At 34.6% G+C, this 16780-nt stretch overlaps 3 protein-coding genes across 5 annotated transcripts; 1 reads left to right on the top strand and 2 right to left on the bottom strand.

Moving 5' to 3' along the window:
- Positions 1 to 895: 895 nt before the first annotated feature.
- Positions 896 to 13297, bottom strand: LOC124439092. Of its 2 annotated transcripts, XM_046989302.1 has the most exons (12): positions 13111 to 13297; positions 11021 to 11099; positions 9357 to 9424; positions 8908 to 9141; positions 8141 to 8431; positions 7895 to 8023; positions 7483 to 7554; positions 3926 to 4058; positions 2356 to 2530; positions 2142 to 2246; positions 1812 to 2010; positions 896 to 1710 (listed from the first exon to the last, which is right to left on the bottom strand). In XM_046989302.1, the coding sequence occupies exons 2-12, from the start codon at positions 11056 to 11058 to the stop codon at positions 935 to 937; spliced, it is 2220 nt and encodes a 739-aa protein (XP_046845258.1). In that variant the 5' UTR covers positions 11059 to 11099; positions 13111 to 13297; the 3' UTR covers positions 896 to 934. The 2 variants fall into 2 exon arrangements, with proteins under 2 accessions (XP_046845258.1, XP_046845259.1); XM_046989303.1 differs by lacking the exon at positions 7483 to 7554.
- Positions 9789 to 14614, top strand: LOC124439093 (guanine nucleotide-binding protein-like 1). 2 transcript variants are annotated; one of them, XM_046989305.1, is made up of 17 exons: positions 9789 to 9916; positions 11353 to 11476; positions 11548 to 11635; positions 11715 to 11760; positions 11891 to 12042; positions 12122 to 12193; positions 12274 to 12351; positions 12429 to 12561; positions 12696 to 12791; positions 12859 to 12948; positions 13026 to 13088; positions 13160 to 13212; positions 13291 to 13416; positions 13528 to 13708; positions 13777 to 13839; positions 13912 to 13989; positions 14237 to 14614. In XM_046989305.1, the coding sequence occupies exons 1-17, from the start codon at positions 9895 to 9897 to the stop codon at positions 14437 to 14439; spliced, it is 1668 nt and encodes a 555-aa protein (XP_046845261.1). In that variant the 5' UTR covers positions 9789 to 9894; the 3' UTR covers positions 14440 to 14614. The 2 variants fall into 2 exon arrangements, with proteins under 2 accessions (XP_046845261.1, XP_046845260.1); XM_046989304.1 differs by lacking the exon at positions 9789 to 9916 and adding an exon at positions 10763 to 11239.
- On the bottom strand, positions 14491 to 16778 carry LOC124439096 (protein FAM166B-like). The gene is given in 6 exon segments (XM_046989310.1): positions 14491 to 14697; positions 14845 to 15036; positions 15107 to 15220; positions 15223 to 15453; positions 15529 to 15752; positions 16273 to 16778. Coding segments are annotated over 6 exon segments (888 nt in total). The 5' UTR covers positions 16326 to 16778; the 3' UTR covers positions 14491 to 14623.
- Between the last annotated feature and the right edge of the window lie 2 nt (positions 16779 to 16780).

The following is a 16780-nucleotide window of genomic DNA, read 5'->3' as shown; positions in this document are numbered from 1 at the left end:
ATAAAATAAAAGACTATAGTCTTTTTTTGAAAAAAAGATGTAAAATCAAAGACTATAGTCTTTTGCGTAAAGTGTGTAAAACAAGACTATAGTCTTTTGCAAAAAAGTGTAAAATAAAATGCAAAGACTATAGTCTTTTTGTAAAGAGATGTAAAAAATAAAGATATAGTCTTTGCTTAAAAGTGTGTAAAAATGCAAAGACTATAGTCTTTGATATGAAAGTGTGTAAAAATGCAAAGACTATAGTCTTTTCGTAAAAAGTGTGTAAAAATGCAAAGACTATAGTCTTTTGCTTAAAAGTGTGTAAAAATGCAAAGACTATAGTCTTTGATATGAAAGTGTGTAAAAATGCAAAGACTATAGTCTTTGATATGAAAGTGTGTAAAAATGCAAAGACTATAGTCTTTGGCGTGAAAGTGTGTAAAAATGTATAGTCTTTGTTATGAAAATATGTGAAAATTCAAAACTATAGTCTTTGGCTTGAAAATGTTGCATACATTTTCACACATTTTCAGGCCAAAGACTATAGTCTAAATATTTTCGCACATCTTTATGCCAAAGACTGTATAGTTTATGCATTTTCACGCATAAAAGTGTGTGAAAAACGACACAATTTTTTGACTGGATTCCTCACCGCCATAACCTTGCTCGTAACAAAACACAAATTCTATTCCTTCCTTCGACCAATTCTTAAATAACGTTGATTTTAAATGTTGTCTTGACTTGTTTCTTCAACATTTTTCTTGAATTTGATTGACAAAAAATTGATGTAATCAATTACAAAGAAATAAACACTTTGCCGTTCCACGTCATCTCGAAATGTTAAGAAAGTTCATAGAAGACAAATGTTTGAAAAGTTTTTTTGATGACTATTTTTAATTAAGGCTTTAAGACATTACAGTAATCATCTTTCGCATTCAAAAGTTTTCACTATTTACATTGATAAGTTAGTTTGAGTATGTATAAGCGATACAGGTAAAGCTTGTGTTGTATTTGCCTCATTAGAACATTGTAATGTTACAACATGTGGTAATACTGACTGCATTTGTCCTGAACTGAGGATTTGTATTGTATCAGATGTCAAAAATGTTTCCGTACTAATGGCTGTTGTCTGTGAATTACTGCTTGGATTACTGTTCATAATACCTTGAGTTTGGGAGGTGGGATTCAGGGTAGAGGTGAAAGATCCAGCAGGAAATTCGTGAGATTGTGCTATTGTTAGACAAGATCCTTCGGGTGTTGATACGACTTGACTTGGAATTTGAATAATCGTCTGGTTTTGATCATTAGGATTACTTGAAAGATGTTGCTGTTCTTGCTGCAACTGCTGTTGTAGTTGTTGCTGAAGTTGCAATGTCTGAAGTTGTAATTGTTGCTGCTGTTGTTGCAATTGCTGAATTTGTAGCTGTGTATGTTGTGTAGGAGTAAGCACCAGTGTTCTATTTGAGGTTTGTGCCTGAGTTGTTGCAGGTCCATTTGCTCCAAGAGGTGTATTGATGGTTAAAACATGCTGAGGATTATGTCCTGACAACATTGTTGTGGGTAAAATACCCAGCTGGTGCAACGCTTGGATTTGAGAATTAGTAAAGTTTTGAATCTGAACAGTATGCGATGTATTTTGCAAAGCTGGCTTTGCCTTCGTTTTCTTTGGTTTTGGGTGTTCCTTCCACCACGTGATCAGCCCATGCGCAGGCGGCTCACGGTCTCCTCCTGAATAGATATAACAACAAGAAGTTAAAAAGACATAACTGACCTCCAAAAGATAGTTTATTGTTTGCTTTGAGACAAATTTTATCTAAGTCATAGCTCGCCTGTTTTCTTCATCTGTTCGTTGACACGACCGATAGTACTATGGCTGCAACCAGTCACCCAAGATATGAATCTATAACAGTTAGATCGTGCACCCCCAGACGGTGTCAACATTTCGGCTAAAACTCGGCGAGCTTCAGCTTGTCCTTTTGATGACCGTTCGCGCCATTGTTGTAGTAATTTGCTATGAGTGCTAGCAATCTAAACGCAACAAAATATTTAGCTGTTCATATGCATACAGACATATCATACAGTGAGGCAAGCCAGCTTACGTAGAGCACGATTAAAAAATCAGGAGAAGCTAATGCCAATGCATTATGAAAATGACTTACATTAACACATTTATCCACGCAACATGTCTCGTTCTGAAGTTCTTCAATTGACTTCAACTTTCCAAGAGCTGCTTGACCTTTCTGCCTTTGTACACGCAATGGTTTCTTAAAAATACACATGATAAAATTACATTGCAAAACACACCCCTCTAGCCCTTTAAAACACCACCTTTAACATCTCCCCACCAATTAAAAACCTTATCTAGACACTTACCGATGGGTCAGTTTTTAATCTCTTATGTAAGAAATTATTGGAATAGCAAAGAACCCTTTGAGTGGCTTGTTCACATAATTTTAGTTCTTCCCGGAGATAAACACGTTGTTCTAAAATGAAATCTTCAAAGGCTTTTGACTTTCTTTGGCCATTTCCAAGCCCAATGCCTTTCCCTCTAAAAGAATCATTACATGACGTATTTATGCAAACTACGAGCACAAAGCAACTCTTACAAGAAAAAATATGAACATTTGAATGTATATATAACATAGATTCAACATCACTTTCTTTAATATGAGTTTTAGCCATCAGCAAATTTCTCTCATATAAATATCAGCATATCGCACTCAAACAATCCACCACCCAATCACAAACAACCTAACACCCAATCTCCAACAACCTAACACCCAATCCCCAACAACCTACCACCCAATCCCTAACAACCTAACACCCAATCTCCAACAACCTACCACCCACTCACCAAAAACCTACCACCCAATCACCAACAACCTACCACCCAATCACAAACAACCTACCACCCAATCACAAACAACCTACCACCCAATCACAAACAACCTACCACCCAATCACAAACAACCTACCACCCGATCCTAACAACCTGCCACCCAATCCTAACAACCTGCCACCCATCCCTAACAACCTACCACCCAATCACAAACAACTTACCACCCAATCCCTAACAACCTACCACCCAATCCTAACAACCTACCACCCAATCCCTAACAACCTACCACCCAATCACAAACAACCTACCACCCATCAAACCTAATCACAAACAACCTACCACCTGATCCTAACAACCTACCACCATCCAACCTACCACCCAATCCCTAACAACCTACCACCCAATCACAAACAACTTGCCACCCAATCCTAACAACCTGCCACCCAATCCTAACAACCTACCACCTAATCCTAATAACCTGCCACCCATCACAAACAACCTGCCACTCAATCACAAACAACTTAATCCTAACAACCTACCACCCAATCCCTAACAACCTAACATCTCCAACAACCTACCACCCAATCACAAACAACCTATCACCAAATCCCCAACAACCTAACACACAATCTCCAACAACCTACCACCAAATCCCCAACAACCTACCACCCAATCTCCAAAAACCTACCACCAAATTCCCAACAACCTAACACACAATCTCCAAAAACCTACCACACAATCTCCAACAACCTACCACCCAATCACAAACAACCTAACACCCAATCTCCAACAACCTACCACCCAATCTCCAAAAACCTACCACCCAATCTCCAAAAACTTACCACCCAATCACAAACAACCTAACACCCAATCTCCAACAACCTACCACCCAATCACCAACAACCTCACTACCCAATCTACAACAACCTCACCACCCAATCCCCAACAACCTCACCACCCAATCCCCAACAACCTCACCACCCAATAAATCTCACCATCCAATCTTCAACAGCCTACCACCAAGTCTCTAAAAATGCCCTCTAAAAGTAGGACAAGTTTTGTCAAAAAAAGGTCATGTTCAAGGGACATCAATATGAACATTACTTCTTTCCTTTCTTCTCAGGTGAAAGTGTAGAACTTTCTTCAGTTTGATAACATTTCTGTTTGGAAAGAACCTTTGACTGCTTTAGTAGTTCTACCAACTTAAGCGCTCGTTGACGAGACTCGTCCAAATTGCCTGAAGAAAATTCAACTCGATGTTACACAACGGATTAAATAGCAAGGTAGAGGTAAGACAAAATACACTTGAAGAACAAACAATACGACTGGGTAACCATCCTTGATGTTAGAGTACAGTATGACAACGTAGCTATATTTCATGTTAGAGTATAGTATGAAAATGTAGCTATATTTGATGTTGGAGTTAAGTATGACAACGTAGCTATATTTAATGTTAGAGTACAGTATGACAACGTAGCTATATTTAATGTTAGTATAGTATGAAAATGTAGCTATATTTAATGTTAGAGTACAGTATGACAACGTAGCTATATTTAATGTTAGAGTACAGTATGACAACGTAGCTATATTTAATGTTAAAGTACAGTATGACAACGTAGCTATATTTAATGTTAGAGTACAGTATGACAACGTAGCTATATTTAATGTTAAAGTACAGTATGACAACGTAGCTATATTTCATGTTAAAGTACAGTATGACAACGTAGCTATATTTAATGTTAGAGTACAGTATGACAACGTAGCTATATTTAATGTTAGAGTACAGTATGACAACGTAGCTATATTTGATGTTAGAGTACAGTATGACAACGTAGCTATATTTAATGTTAAAGTACAGTATGACAACGTAGCTATATTTAATGTTAAAGTACAGTATGACAACGTAGCTATATTTAATGTTAGAGTACAGTATGACAACGTAGCTATATTTGATGTTAAAGTACAGTATGACAACGTAGCTATATTTAATGTTAAAGTACAGTATGACAACGTAGCTATATTTCATGTTAAAGTACAGTATGACAACGTAGCTATATTTAATGTTAAAGTACAGTATGACAACGTAGCTATATTTAATGTTAAAGTACAGTATGACAACGTAGCTATATTTAATGTTAAAGTACAGTATGACAACGTAGCTATATTTAATGTTAAAGTACAGTATGACAACGTAGCTATATTTAATGTTAGAGTACAGTATGACAACGTAGCTATATTTAATGTTAAAGTACAGTATGACAACGTAGCTATATTTAATGTTAAAGTACAGTATGACAACGTAGCTATATTTAATGTTAGAGTACAGTATGACAACGTAGCTATATTTGATGTTAGAGTACAGTATGACAACGTAACTTTACTCGATGTTAAAGTACAGTATGACAACGTAGCTATATTTAATGTTAAAGTACAGTATGACAACGTAGCTATATTTAATGTTAGAGTACAGTATGACAACGTAGCTATATTTAATGTTAAAGTACAGTATGACAACGTAGCTATATTTAATGTTAAAGTACAGTATGACAACGTAGCTATATTTAATGTTAAAGTACAGTATGACAACGTAGCTATATTTAATGTTAGAGTACAGTATGACAACGTAGCTATATTTAATGTTAAAGTACAGTATGACAACGTAGCTATATTTGATGTTAAAGTACAGTATGACAACGTAGCTATATTTGATGTTAAAGTACAGTATGACAACGTAGCTATATTTAATGTTAGAGTACAGTATGACAACGTAGCTATATTTGATGTTAAAGTACAGTATGACAACGTAGCTATATTTGATGTTAAAGTACAGTATGACAACGTAGCTATATTTGATGTTAAAGTACAGTATGACAACGTAGCTATATTTAATGTTAGAGTACAGTATGACAACGTAGCTATATTTAATGTTAAAGTACAGTATGACAACGTAGCTATATTTAATGTTAAAGTACAGTATGACAACGTAGCTATATTTAATGTTAGAGTACAGTATGACAACGTAGCTATATTTAATGTTAAAGTACAGTATGACAACGTAGCTATATTTAATGTTAGAGTACAGTATGACAACGTAGCTATATTTAATGTTAGAGTACAGTATGACAACGTAGCTATATTTAATGTTAGAGTACAGTATGACAACGTAGCTATATTTAATGTTAAAGTACAGTATGACAACGTAGCTATATTTATGTTAGAGTACAGTATGACAACGTAGCTATATTTAATGTTAAAGTACAGTATGACAACGTAGCTATATTTAATGTTAGAGTACAGTATGACAACGTAGCTATATTTAATGTTAAAGTACAGTATGACAACGTAGCTATATTTAATGTTAGAGTACAGTATGACAACGTAGCTATATTTAATGTTAGAGTACAGTATGACAACGTAGCTATATTTAATGTTAAAGTACAGTATGACAACGTAGCTATATTTAATGTTAAAGTACAGTATGACAACGTAGCTATATTTAATGTTAGAGTACAGTATGACAACGTAGCTATATTTAATGTTAGAGTACAGTATGACAACGTAGCTATATTTAATGTTAAAGTACAGTATGACAACGTAGCTATATTTAATGTTAAAGTACAGTATGACAACGTAGCTATATTTAATGTTAGAGTACAGTATGACAACGTAGCTATATTTAATGTTAAAGTACAGTATGACAACGTAGCTATATTTAATGTTAGAGTACAGTATGACAACGTAGCTATATTTAATGTTAGAGTACAGTATGACAACGTAGCTATATTTAATGTTAGAGTACAGTATGACAACGTAGCTATATTTAATGTTAAAGTACAGTATGACAACGTAGCTATATTTAATGTTAGAGTACAGTATGACAACGTAGCTATATTTAATGTTAAAGTACAGTATGACAACGTAGCTATATTTAATGTTAGAGTACAGTATGACAACGTAGCTATATTTAATGTTAAAGTACAGTATGACAACGTAGCTATATTTAATGTTAGAGTACAGTATGACAACGTAGCTATATTTAATGTTAGAGTACAGTATGACAACGTAGCTATATTTAATGTTAAAGTACAGTATGACAACGTAGCTATATTTAATGTTAAAGTACAGTATGACAACGTAGCTATATTTAATTTTAGAGTAAAGTATGACAACGTAGCTATATTTAATGTTAGAGTACAGTATGACAACGTAGCTATATTTCATGTTAAAGTACAGTATGACAACGTAGCTATATTTAATGTTAAAGTACAGTATGACAACGTAGCTATATTTAATGTTAAAGTAAAGTATGACAACGTAGCTATATTTGATGTTAGAGTACAGTATGACAACGTAGCTATATTTAATGTTAGAGTACAGTATGACAACGTAGCTATATTTAATGTTAAAGTACAGTATGACAACGTAGCTATATTTAATGTTAAAGTACAGTATGACAACGTAGCTATATTTAATGTTAAAGTACAGTATGACAACGTGGCTATATTTAATGTTAGAGTACAGTATGACAACGTAGCTATATTTGATGTTAGAGTACAGTATGACAACATAACTTTACTCGATGTTAAAGTACAGTCATTGTGAAAAATGTCATAGAGCAGTAAAATCATATAAATGTGACTAGAGAGACATTTTGACCACACCTTCAGCCAATATGTATTTTTGCAAACAACCACAAGAGCTTGTTTTAAACTGAGGACAATACAGTCTTGCAGCTGTAAATATAGGTATAAACATCTTTGTAAATATACATTTACATCTTTCATACACTTGAAAAGCTATAAATAATAGTTAGACTCACCATAAAGTAAATGGTTTGAACCCGGGAGTATCGTTACATGTTTGTAGATGTAGATCGTCCAGGTTGGTATAGTCCTGAGAAGGACTGTTTATGTTGATGTTGACTCACGTTTCGACAACCTTAGCGGTAGTCATTTTTTGACTGTGAAGACGACTATCGCTAAGGTTGTCAAAACATCAGTCAACATCAACAACAACAGTCCTTCTCATGACTCTACTAAGCTGGACAATCTACATCTACAAACAAGTACTCACCATCTTGGTCATTAAGACCTTCTGCCAATGAGGAAGCAAATTGTTGAGCTTCTACAAGATAAGCATTCTTTGCTTCTGGATCACAAATAGCTTGTGGTCTCCGCACTTTTGTTCTGTTAAATGACAAACCTACAAGAAAATTATTGTATTAAGTTGAGATAACAAATCAAATATTATATTGCATTGTTAGATCATATTTTTAAATAAAGATTTTTTAAAAACATTAAAACATAAGAAAGTACTTACCACAAGCATTACATAAAGTAAGCATCTTTCCTGTTTCTGGGTCCAGTTTATGTCTCGGACTTGGTGCATGCATTGATAGCCGAAGTCTATTACCACGTCGAGAAGGGTCTGTTATATGACTTGAGCCACATAGATCACATTTAAATGGAACATTTTTTGTCTTTGCCCTTTTTGAATATCTGCTCATTCTAGGTTTCTTGTTTACAACGCTTGATTCGCTACTTCCAGGTGACATTTTTCTAGGTCTTCGAGCTCTTATGCTCTTACGCAATACACTTTCACATGAAGTGTCTAAAAATAAATAGAAGCCATATTTCAAGTAAAGCATAATGATTAAATAACCGTACATGGCAAAAGATGTATCACATTAAATCTCATGGAGTATTTCAAAAGATTTTGGGGCCTCGCAATACTGTATAGAACCTTTACATGGGCTATCCTACACAAAACAATCATTAAAAATCCTTTATATAATTATAAGGTCAATATTACACCATCATTTTAACAAACATTTGTTCTAATTTTCAGTAACAGAAAATAAAATATAGATCATGCAACCTCATTAGTTGTTATCACTTAGTACAACTCGTGTTCTGCATTGTGCAAAATTTCATGAGAAAACATTCTATGAAATTTGTTTCTGAATCTTTCATATTCATGTGTCACTAAAAATATTTTATCAAATCTGTAAATTCTTCAGAACATGGCGACAGCACATACTAAGAATATTTCTACCTATAAATTTATGCTATAAGTGTTTCTTTTACCTTGATCAACTTCAATATTCGCATCACTATCTGGTGAGCGATATTCTTCAAAATATTCAGCAGAAATAACATGATTTGTGCTGGTTTCAATACTGGCATCGTCACATGTTCCAACATCACAGCTCTGACTCTGCACATTTGAATTAACTTCATGATTTGTTCCATCAAAATTTTCATCTTCACAAGCGATATTGCTTAGAACATCCAAGGACGTCTGTACTACAGGTATCTGACCTGACCAACATGATTCATTACATTTTTATCTATGTTCACATAATATTTCGGAACACAATAATTCAACAAATTATGTACAAAATAACGTCATTTTATGTACAATATACATTCCATCCAAACCAATTGACAAAGTAAAATTTTAGAAAATAGATAAAGTCGAAATTCTCCTTACAAATTCTTAAAGAGATAGTTTGAGAGAATCTGTTTATTCATACCTTCTGAATCCGAATGAATTTCATCATTCTCTTGAGTGTCAGGATTTAATGAATGCTCCATCAAAAACCTATATGTTCATTGATATTTTTTAACCGTTACAGAACCCAATAAATAGTTTTTTCTAAACGAAATAACTTGTTCAATAAAGAATTTCAGTAATTGAGACGACAGGTTGAGCCTAGCCAAACAATACATGTTTCCATCTTCCACACGGTCATTGCCGTCCACAAAAATTCAGACACTCGTTGTCTAATATAATATGAAGCATACTCCGAATAAAAGACTAATGTTTAACTCAATATTTGAGAAAGAAACAAGAAATTTTACTTGCAAAGTAATATTTTGAATTTGTTAAAAATCCATCATCAGACTATATTTACAAGCCAACAGACGCTCTACTTATATGTGCTTTACATCATTTCAACGGAAGTACGTGTGCGAATTGGATGAAAGGGATTAGGTGATTGTGAGAAAGTGAAATCAAATGGTGACAGTCTGATGATGAATTTGTAAATCTCTCACTAAATCTCCAAGTTTATGGACATGACAACGACCAAATGTATGTACTAGTACCTATTATAGAGTAATTAGCTCGCTCAGACACAAATTTTCAGATAAATCATCTGCGCATGCGCATTATGCTCAAGCATGCGCAGTCGACTTGACCAGCTTCCCAAGTTCATGGTCATGGCAACGACAAAATGCATCTACTGGCACCGATTTTAAAGTAAATAGCATGCTTAATAACAATTTAATAGAGAAATCATCTGCGCATGCGCATGGCCACGACTAACCCTATGTACTTGCACTACATTTGTGGCAATTAGCTCACTTAGTCGCAAATTATTAAGGAAATTGTCTGGGCATGCGCAGTAGTAACTTTAATAATACCACAACTTTCGTAAGGCCTTTGAGTTTATGTATATAAATATAAAGCTAAATATATAGATAGTAGATGTCAACTAGCAGTGGAAGCCGGGTGCGATATGTATGCAGTGGCTTAGGGGTCCAGACGTTTCGGGTCGCGACCGCACTCTCCCTGCGTACCCCGAGCAAAGCCTATCGCAGGTGATCTCGGGGTCTGATGGGCGGAAGCTTGCTATTGCATCTCCCAAGTAGGATAGCGTGGAGGGGCCGAAATCTCCTACCGAAACGTTAACATGCAGCGTTCCTAGTGCCTTACGCTTAAGAAGGTATCGGGAAGCATGGACCGAAAACGGGGTTTTTTTGCTTCAATTAAATTCTTCTGAAACTGTCCCTTTTTATGACACTTATAATTTAAGACAACCTTAATCATGATTTATACAATTTTTATTGGTTTATATCTTTCTGATTGAACTCTCTCATTTACTGTTTCTCATGTATCACGAGCAAACCATCCATGGGCTTCATGGCAAACAAGGATCATCTGGTTCCCTTAATTAACATGAGACGCTCTAGTGCTAAACTCTCTCGGGGTATCGGGAGGCATGTACCAAAAACAGGATTTAAACATGAGTCTTTTATTCGGAATATGCTTCATGTTATATCAGACAACTCTTTTTTTACAAAATCAATTTAATGAAATTCTGATGGCTAAAAACTTACGGATCAGATAATTACATCCCGACTAATCACTGATCCAAAAAGATGAAATACATTTTCTTCTATTTTACTCACTGACCCGATTCTCTTAATACTCCGAAGCACTCCGACTTTCATCGTTCACTATTCCATATTATTTTCTCATCGCCCAAAAGTTGCTATAAAATAATATTACGCAATGTAAGTGACAAGACAAAAAAGTGTCGTTCGTCCAGTATGCCCAGAAAAAAAGCTTTTAGTGCAAAACAAAAAAAAGAACAGCTGAAAAAGAAACGTCATTATACCGACAAACAGCCAGGTGTGATTAAACTTCTTCGTGCAAAAAGAAATATATATTGCTCGTTTAAAAAATTGTGTGGGGTATGTCTAATGATTGTCTATCTTTACTTTTATTTACTATTTATTACACAGGGGCTCAAAAAAGAGCAGAAAAGTGTTCTCATTCACCAGTCGTAAGTGATTCTAATGAGGATTCTGGTGAAAATTCTGTTCCAACGTCAAGTGTAAATAGTAAACGCAACCACGATCCAGACAGGTATTACATTAAAGATTACAGCACAATGATAACAATCACACTTGATTCTTATAATTTTCTTATTTATCTAGGTACAAATTGTTTTTTCAAACTGAAAGCAATGATGAAATTGAAGAAAGAAAAAGAAAAGCCAGAATGCCAATTATTCGATTTGAGAAGGTTTTCCTTATTAATGAAAAGTTTTATATTTTTGTATCACCAATGCTAGAAGATACGTAGATATTTTTTCATTTTATAGAAACAACTTGAAATTACTCTTGAGGAAATCTACAAACCTGGAACTGGTGAGGACATATATATTTATCGTATTTTAACTGTTGATGTGTATTGTTGGAGGTTGTTTTTGATTGTTGATAGTTACATTCATTTATGGAGTACTTACATGTTTCAAATGTCTAAGTAATTTTTATAAAGTTTTGGACATGCCCAAAAGACCTCGATGGAGTTATACAATGAGCAAACATGAAGTGGAGAAAAATGAAGAAAAAATGTTCATAAAATATGTTGATGATATAAAGAAGGAAAATTTGGGTTCTCAACTCAGTTACTTTGAGATGAATTTAGAAGTAAAACAATATCATGAAAATGTCAAATGTATCATCAGATGTACATGATAACATTATTTCGTAAATATTCTGTCACTAGACATGGAGACAGTTATGGAGGGTCTTGGAGGTCTCAGACATTGTACTAATAATAACTGATGTACGGTATCCTGTAAGTATTAGTACAAAGCCTATTCATTCATTCATGTAAACGATGCAATATAATCATAACAAAGCAACCAATCAATTTAGGTAATTCATTTTTCACCAACCCTCTACACATATGTTCGAGATGAATTAAAAAAAGACATTGTTCTTGTTTTAAATAAGGTATATCCAGTTGCTTTATTTCGAATGAAAGTCTAAAACACTTAATGATAACCTCACTATTCTTGCAACATGTTTAGATTGATTTAGTCACACCGGAAGTGGTAGTTTCATGGAAATGTTATTTTCAAGAGAAGTTTCCTCACCTACATATTGTATGTTTCACTTCTTTTCCCAAAGATCCTGAAGAAATACGTCAATTAGAAACAAAAGGTATTTTTCCCTAGATGATTGTTAGTATTCACAGGTTCTTACAATGAAAGTTGTGTAGTTGAAGGTGTTTGGAGGAAGAACCTTTTCAAATTTAACTATGTACCTAAATCATTCATTTCATCATCATATTGCAGTAAAAAAACATTTGGGTAGAAAAAAGAAAAAATCATTCATGCCTATAGGACCATTGGAGTTACATAGCATTTGCACAAAAATTGTGGATGGAAAAGGTTTTAAAAGTCATTGTCTATATTTTAAAAGCATCACTGCGTTTTGACAAAGAACTTTTTTTCACAGTAAATTTGAAGGATTGGCTAAGTCACATTGAAAATGAGAGCAATGGTGGTGTAACTTACGACGAAATGTTAAGCTCTGACGAGGATGAAGGTCTTCTAACATGTTTTTAACAATAGATAATTGATGAAAAATTATCATTCCCAAGTGAAACATCTTGTGGTGTTTAGGTGATTCTTCAACATATGAAGATGTTGAAAAACAAGAAGGAATTTTAACCATAGGATTAGTAGGTCTGCTGCTATATCATCGTACCTTACATCATATGAATGATCGCGTGAAGATTGTCTCCTGTCTTGTTTAGGTCATCCCAATGTTGGAAAATCATCATTACTTAACGGTCTTGTTGGTAAAAAGGTAAGATGACTCTTTCACCTCCATTGCAATAAACATTTTCATTAAAATCCGATATTTTTTTCGTAACTATTATTGTAGGTGGTTAGTTGCTCAAGAACTCCAGGTCATACCAAACATTTCCAGACGATATTTTTAACGCCAAACGTTCGTCTTTGTGATTCCCCAGGTTTAGTTTTTCCATCTCTTGTTGATAGAAGACTTCAGGTTTGTATGGCGTCAAATTAATCTTGTCTATAGAGCATGTGTACAACCTGGTTTGGTATCTTTTTTAAATCACTATTAGTAACCTTTTCATGTATCCATATATACCTCTAGATCCTGTCGGGTACCTATCCGATTGCTCAAGTGCGAGAACCATATTCCGTTGTCGGTTATATGGCGGCTTGCATACCTTTGGAGAACACCTTAAATCTTGTTCATCCCAAAATCGCTCAACTTGAAGATGACGAGTCAATACCTAAGGATATAGAATGGTCAGCATGGGATATTTGCGACGGTAAGTGGTAATGATGGATTATTGAATGAAATATTGATGGCAAACTATATTTTTACCTTGTTCTTCAGCTTGGGCAGAGCAACGTGGATTTCGTACAGCCAAAGCGGGCAGACCAGATACATATCGTGCAGGTTTATAATTTCAATTCACTTGTAATTTTGTAAATCATCGTCGTCGTTGAATAGTTCATCATTATTTTGTAGCGAACAGTTTATTACGATTGGCAACACAGGGGAAAATAGTCATGTGTTTGTATCCTCCTGGATTCTTTTCAAAGCAAGGTGAGATTGAAATAAATCATTGACAAAATCTTTAACGAAAGCCTCGCTTACGCGCTACCTGCGCTTTTAGCGTTTTCGTGGCGTTTTCATATCGTTTTTATATAGTTTCCATAGCGTTTCCATATCGTTTTCATAGCGTTTCCACATCGTTTTCATAAGGTTGATCTTTTTAACGACACAGAAACGCTATAACAACTCTTAAATGTAAATGAAGGCAAATTTTCAACGATGAATGTTTTGTTTATAGATGAGTGGAAAGATCATCCGGAAACAAAAGAAATAGCAAAATTACAACAACAATTTAGTGATTTAAAACAGTGGAGACTAAACGAAAATTGTACACAATGTGAACTTGAGAGGGAATCCTCTGAAGATACGGATGAAGACAGTGACACAAATAATTCCCTTCAAATGTTTAACCCGTACTTGTTACTACAAGAAGAAGATTAACATTTACTTTCACCGGGGGGGTGAGGGAGCAATGTAAAACGTGACGAACAGTTGTGTTCTATAATGACGTAATGTTATATTTAAGGAAAATGTTGTGATAAGTTCAGTTTGTAGTGAAAGGTGAAAACATTGTATATAGATAAAAAATATTTATAATAATTTAATACTTCATGTAGCACGTCCTCTAGCTGACTTCAAGAAGTTTACGAGCATTCTTGGTACTAAATCCAAACGTTTGACCATAACGAAACTTCTCACCTACACATATTTATTAAAAAAGTCATTTCATCAATAGTTTGAAGAGAACATTCTCAACTTAACTTTATCTACAAATCATACATGAATGGATTGTGGTCCGTTAATCTGCTCAAAACACGCTTTTTTTTAATTAAATATAAAACTTACCTGGCACATGACCAGTGTAATGTGGTACCATTCCTGTATCTTTTAGATAAAGGGGTTTGCTCTCAATTTTTCTTACAATTCCACGATCGACCATCACTGGTTTGAACTCGCTATCTTTCATTCGCTCACATTCATCAGTATAATAACATAATCCTTTATTGGTTATTCTGGGATAACTACAGCCAATAAAACCTAAAGATGTACGTTGAAAAATTAGCAGAAAATTCAAACAATTCCATTCAACAGTAATCGCATCGTTTACCCCTAGCGCGAGGAACAAATCCTGTATATCCTGACATGAAATATTTTTTAGGATTCTCGTTGCTCATGGCGATTGGTGATAACAAATTTTGAGGTGCTATTCTTGAGTAATAAAAGCAGGATGCTGACGAATACTTTTCAATGGAGTCTTATGTTGAGCCTTGTTTATCGTTTTTTCATTCAGTTGATCAAAAGGAATGCTTGCACCAGACTGCAACTCTTGAATTGTTTGTAAATCTTGGGAACGACGTCTATTATTTTCTTGTTCATTTTCAAAATTCGCCACAGCATTGAGGCTTGTATCGGCGTACCTTTTACCAAAGTGATGCTCGCTTCTAGGAATAAAACCTGAAATGGAATTTTACGTTTTATAGGTGATTACAGTAATCGATAGTATTTAACCTGTATTTAACTTTATTTTACCTGTATAGCCAGGAACCATATTATCAACAAGTTTTTGGTCCCCAAGTCTCGCCCCACGTTGTGAAATTAATTGTTGTCTTTTATCCAGAGAAGGTTCGTGGTGAAGAGCGGAAAGAACTGGATGTTTGGAAGAAGCTATACGAGAATCATTTAGCAACTGAGATGTTGTTCTTCCAAATGTTTCACCGATTTGATACTTCAATTGAGGACAATATCCTATATAACTAAAACATGAATAATGGTTAAATTAAACATAAATTATATTTATATTGTTTCAATCAATTTATGATAACGTTAACTTTTCGTTGAATGATGGCGGATTGTGTTTGATAACCAACGGTACGTTAATAAAAAGTTTGCATTGATTGTAATTTGTAGGTACCGACGGGAACGGAGAATAAATGGCTTTTTAGAGACAAAACGAGACGACAATTAGCGAAACCTCTATATGGTTCACGACCTTACACACGTTCGTTTTTAGACGGCTAAAATGTTGATATCGAAAGAGTACATTACAAAGATTTTGGCAGTCTGTAGACATCTTATTAAACCTTTGTCAAACAAAATACAGCTTCGTCATCAAAAAGGCATACGACGGAAGGTCTAGGTAAGTAAAGTTCTCTTGCGTTAAATGTTTTGTTTACAGATTAGTGTGTTGTACTAAGCAACAGTGTGACGATGCTCATTATTATTTGCTTAAAACAAAGACATCACGACACCACGAAATTACACAAACTTACTAACCCAGGAATATGATAAGGATCTGATGTCGTCAACGATGAGCATTTCACACTCATTTTCACCCTAGAAATAAAATGAACTCGAACACACTTGAATTTACTTTGACGCACACTGGCACTATAATATGTTCCAGACAAATGTTCTGTTACAGGTTTTTCATTTATGACGTCACTAATTACGAACCTTCCCAGCAGCACCTATACCTTTAACCTCGTTTCCAAGACCTTTGTGTTTTTGGACGGGAAGAAGTTTACCTTACACGAACGGAAAAGATAACCGAACTCAATCCTTGTCGTTTTTAAGAATGATAAAAATTTATTCCCATTAAAACAATGTCTTGTCAATCAAGAAAGAAGCTCAAGACATTGTTGCTTTCAAATGCATGTTGAACATTAAATGTTCATGTTAACGTTTCATAAAAACATGATTTGAGCCTCGCCCATCCTCACCAGCCAGATGTATCACGAAATTACAGCATCATATCTAATCAACAAAACCTTCAGACGGCACG

Source organism: Xenia sp. Carnegie-2017, unplaced genomic scaffold (genome assembly GCF_021976095.1).
Source record: "Xenia sp. Carnegie-2017 unplaced genomic scaffold, XeniaSp_v1 HiC_scaffold_19, whole genome shotgun sequence".
Lineage (NCBI taxonomy): Eukaryota > Metazoa > Cnidaria > Anthozoa > Malacalcyonacea > Xeniidae > Xenia > Xenia sp. Carnegie-2017.
This window is presented reverse-complemented; position numbering and strand designations above follow the sequence as displayed.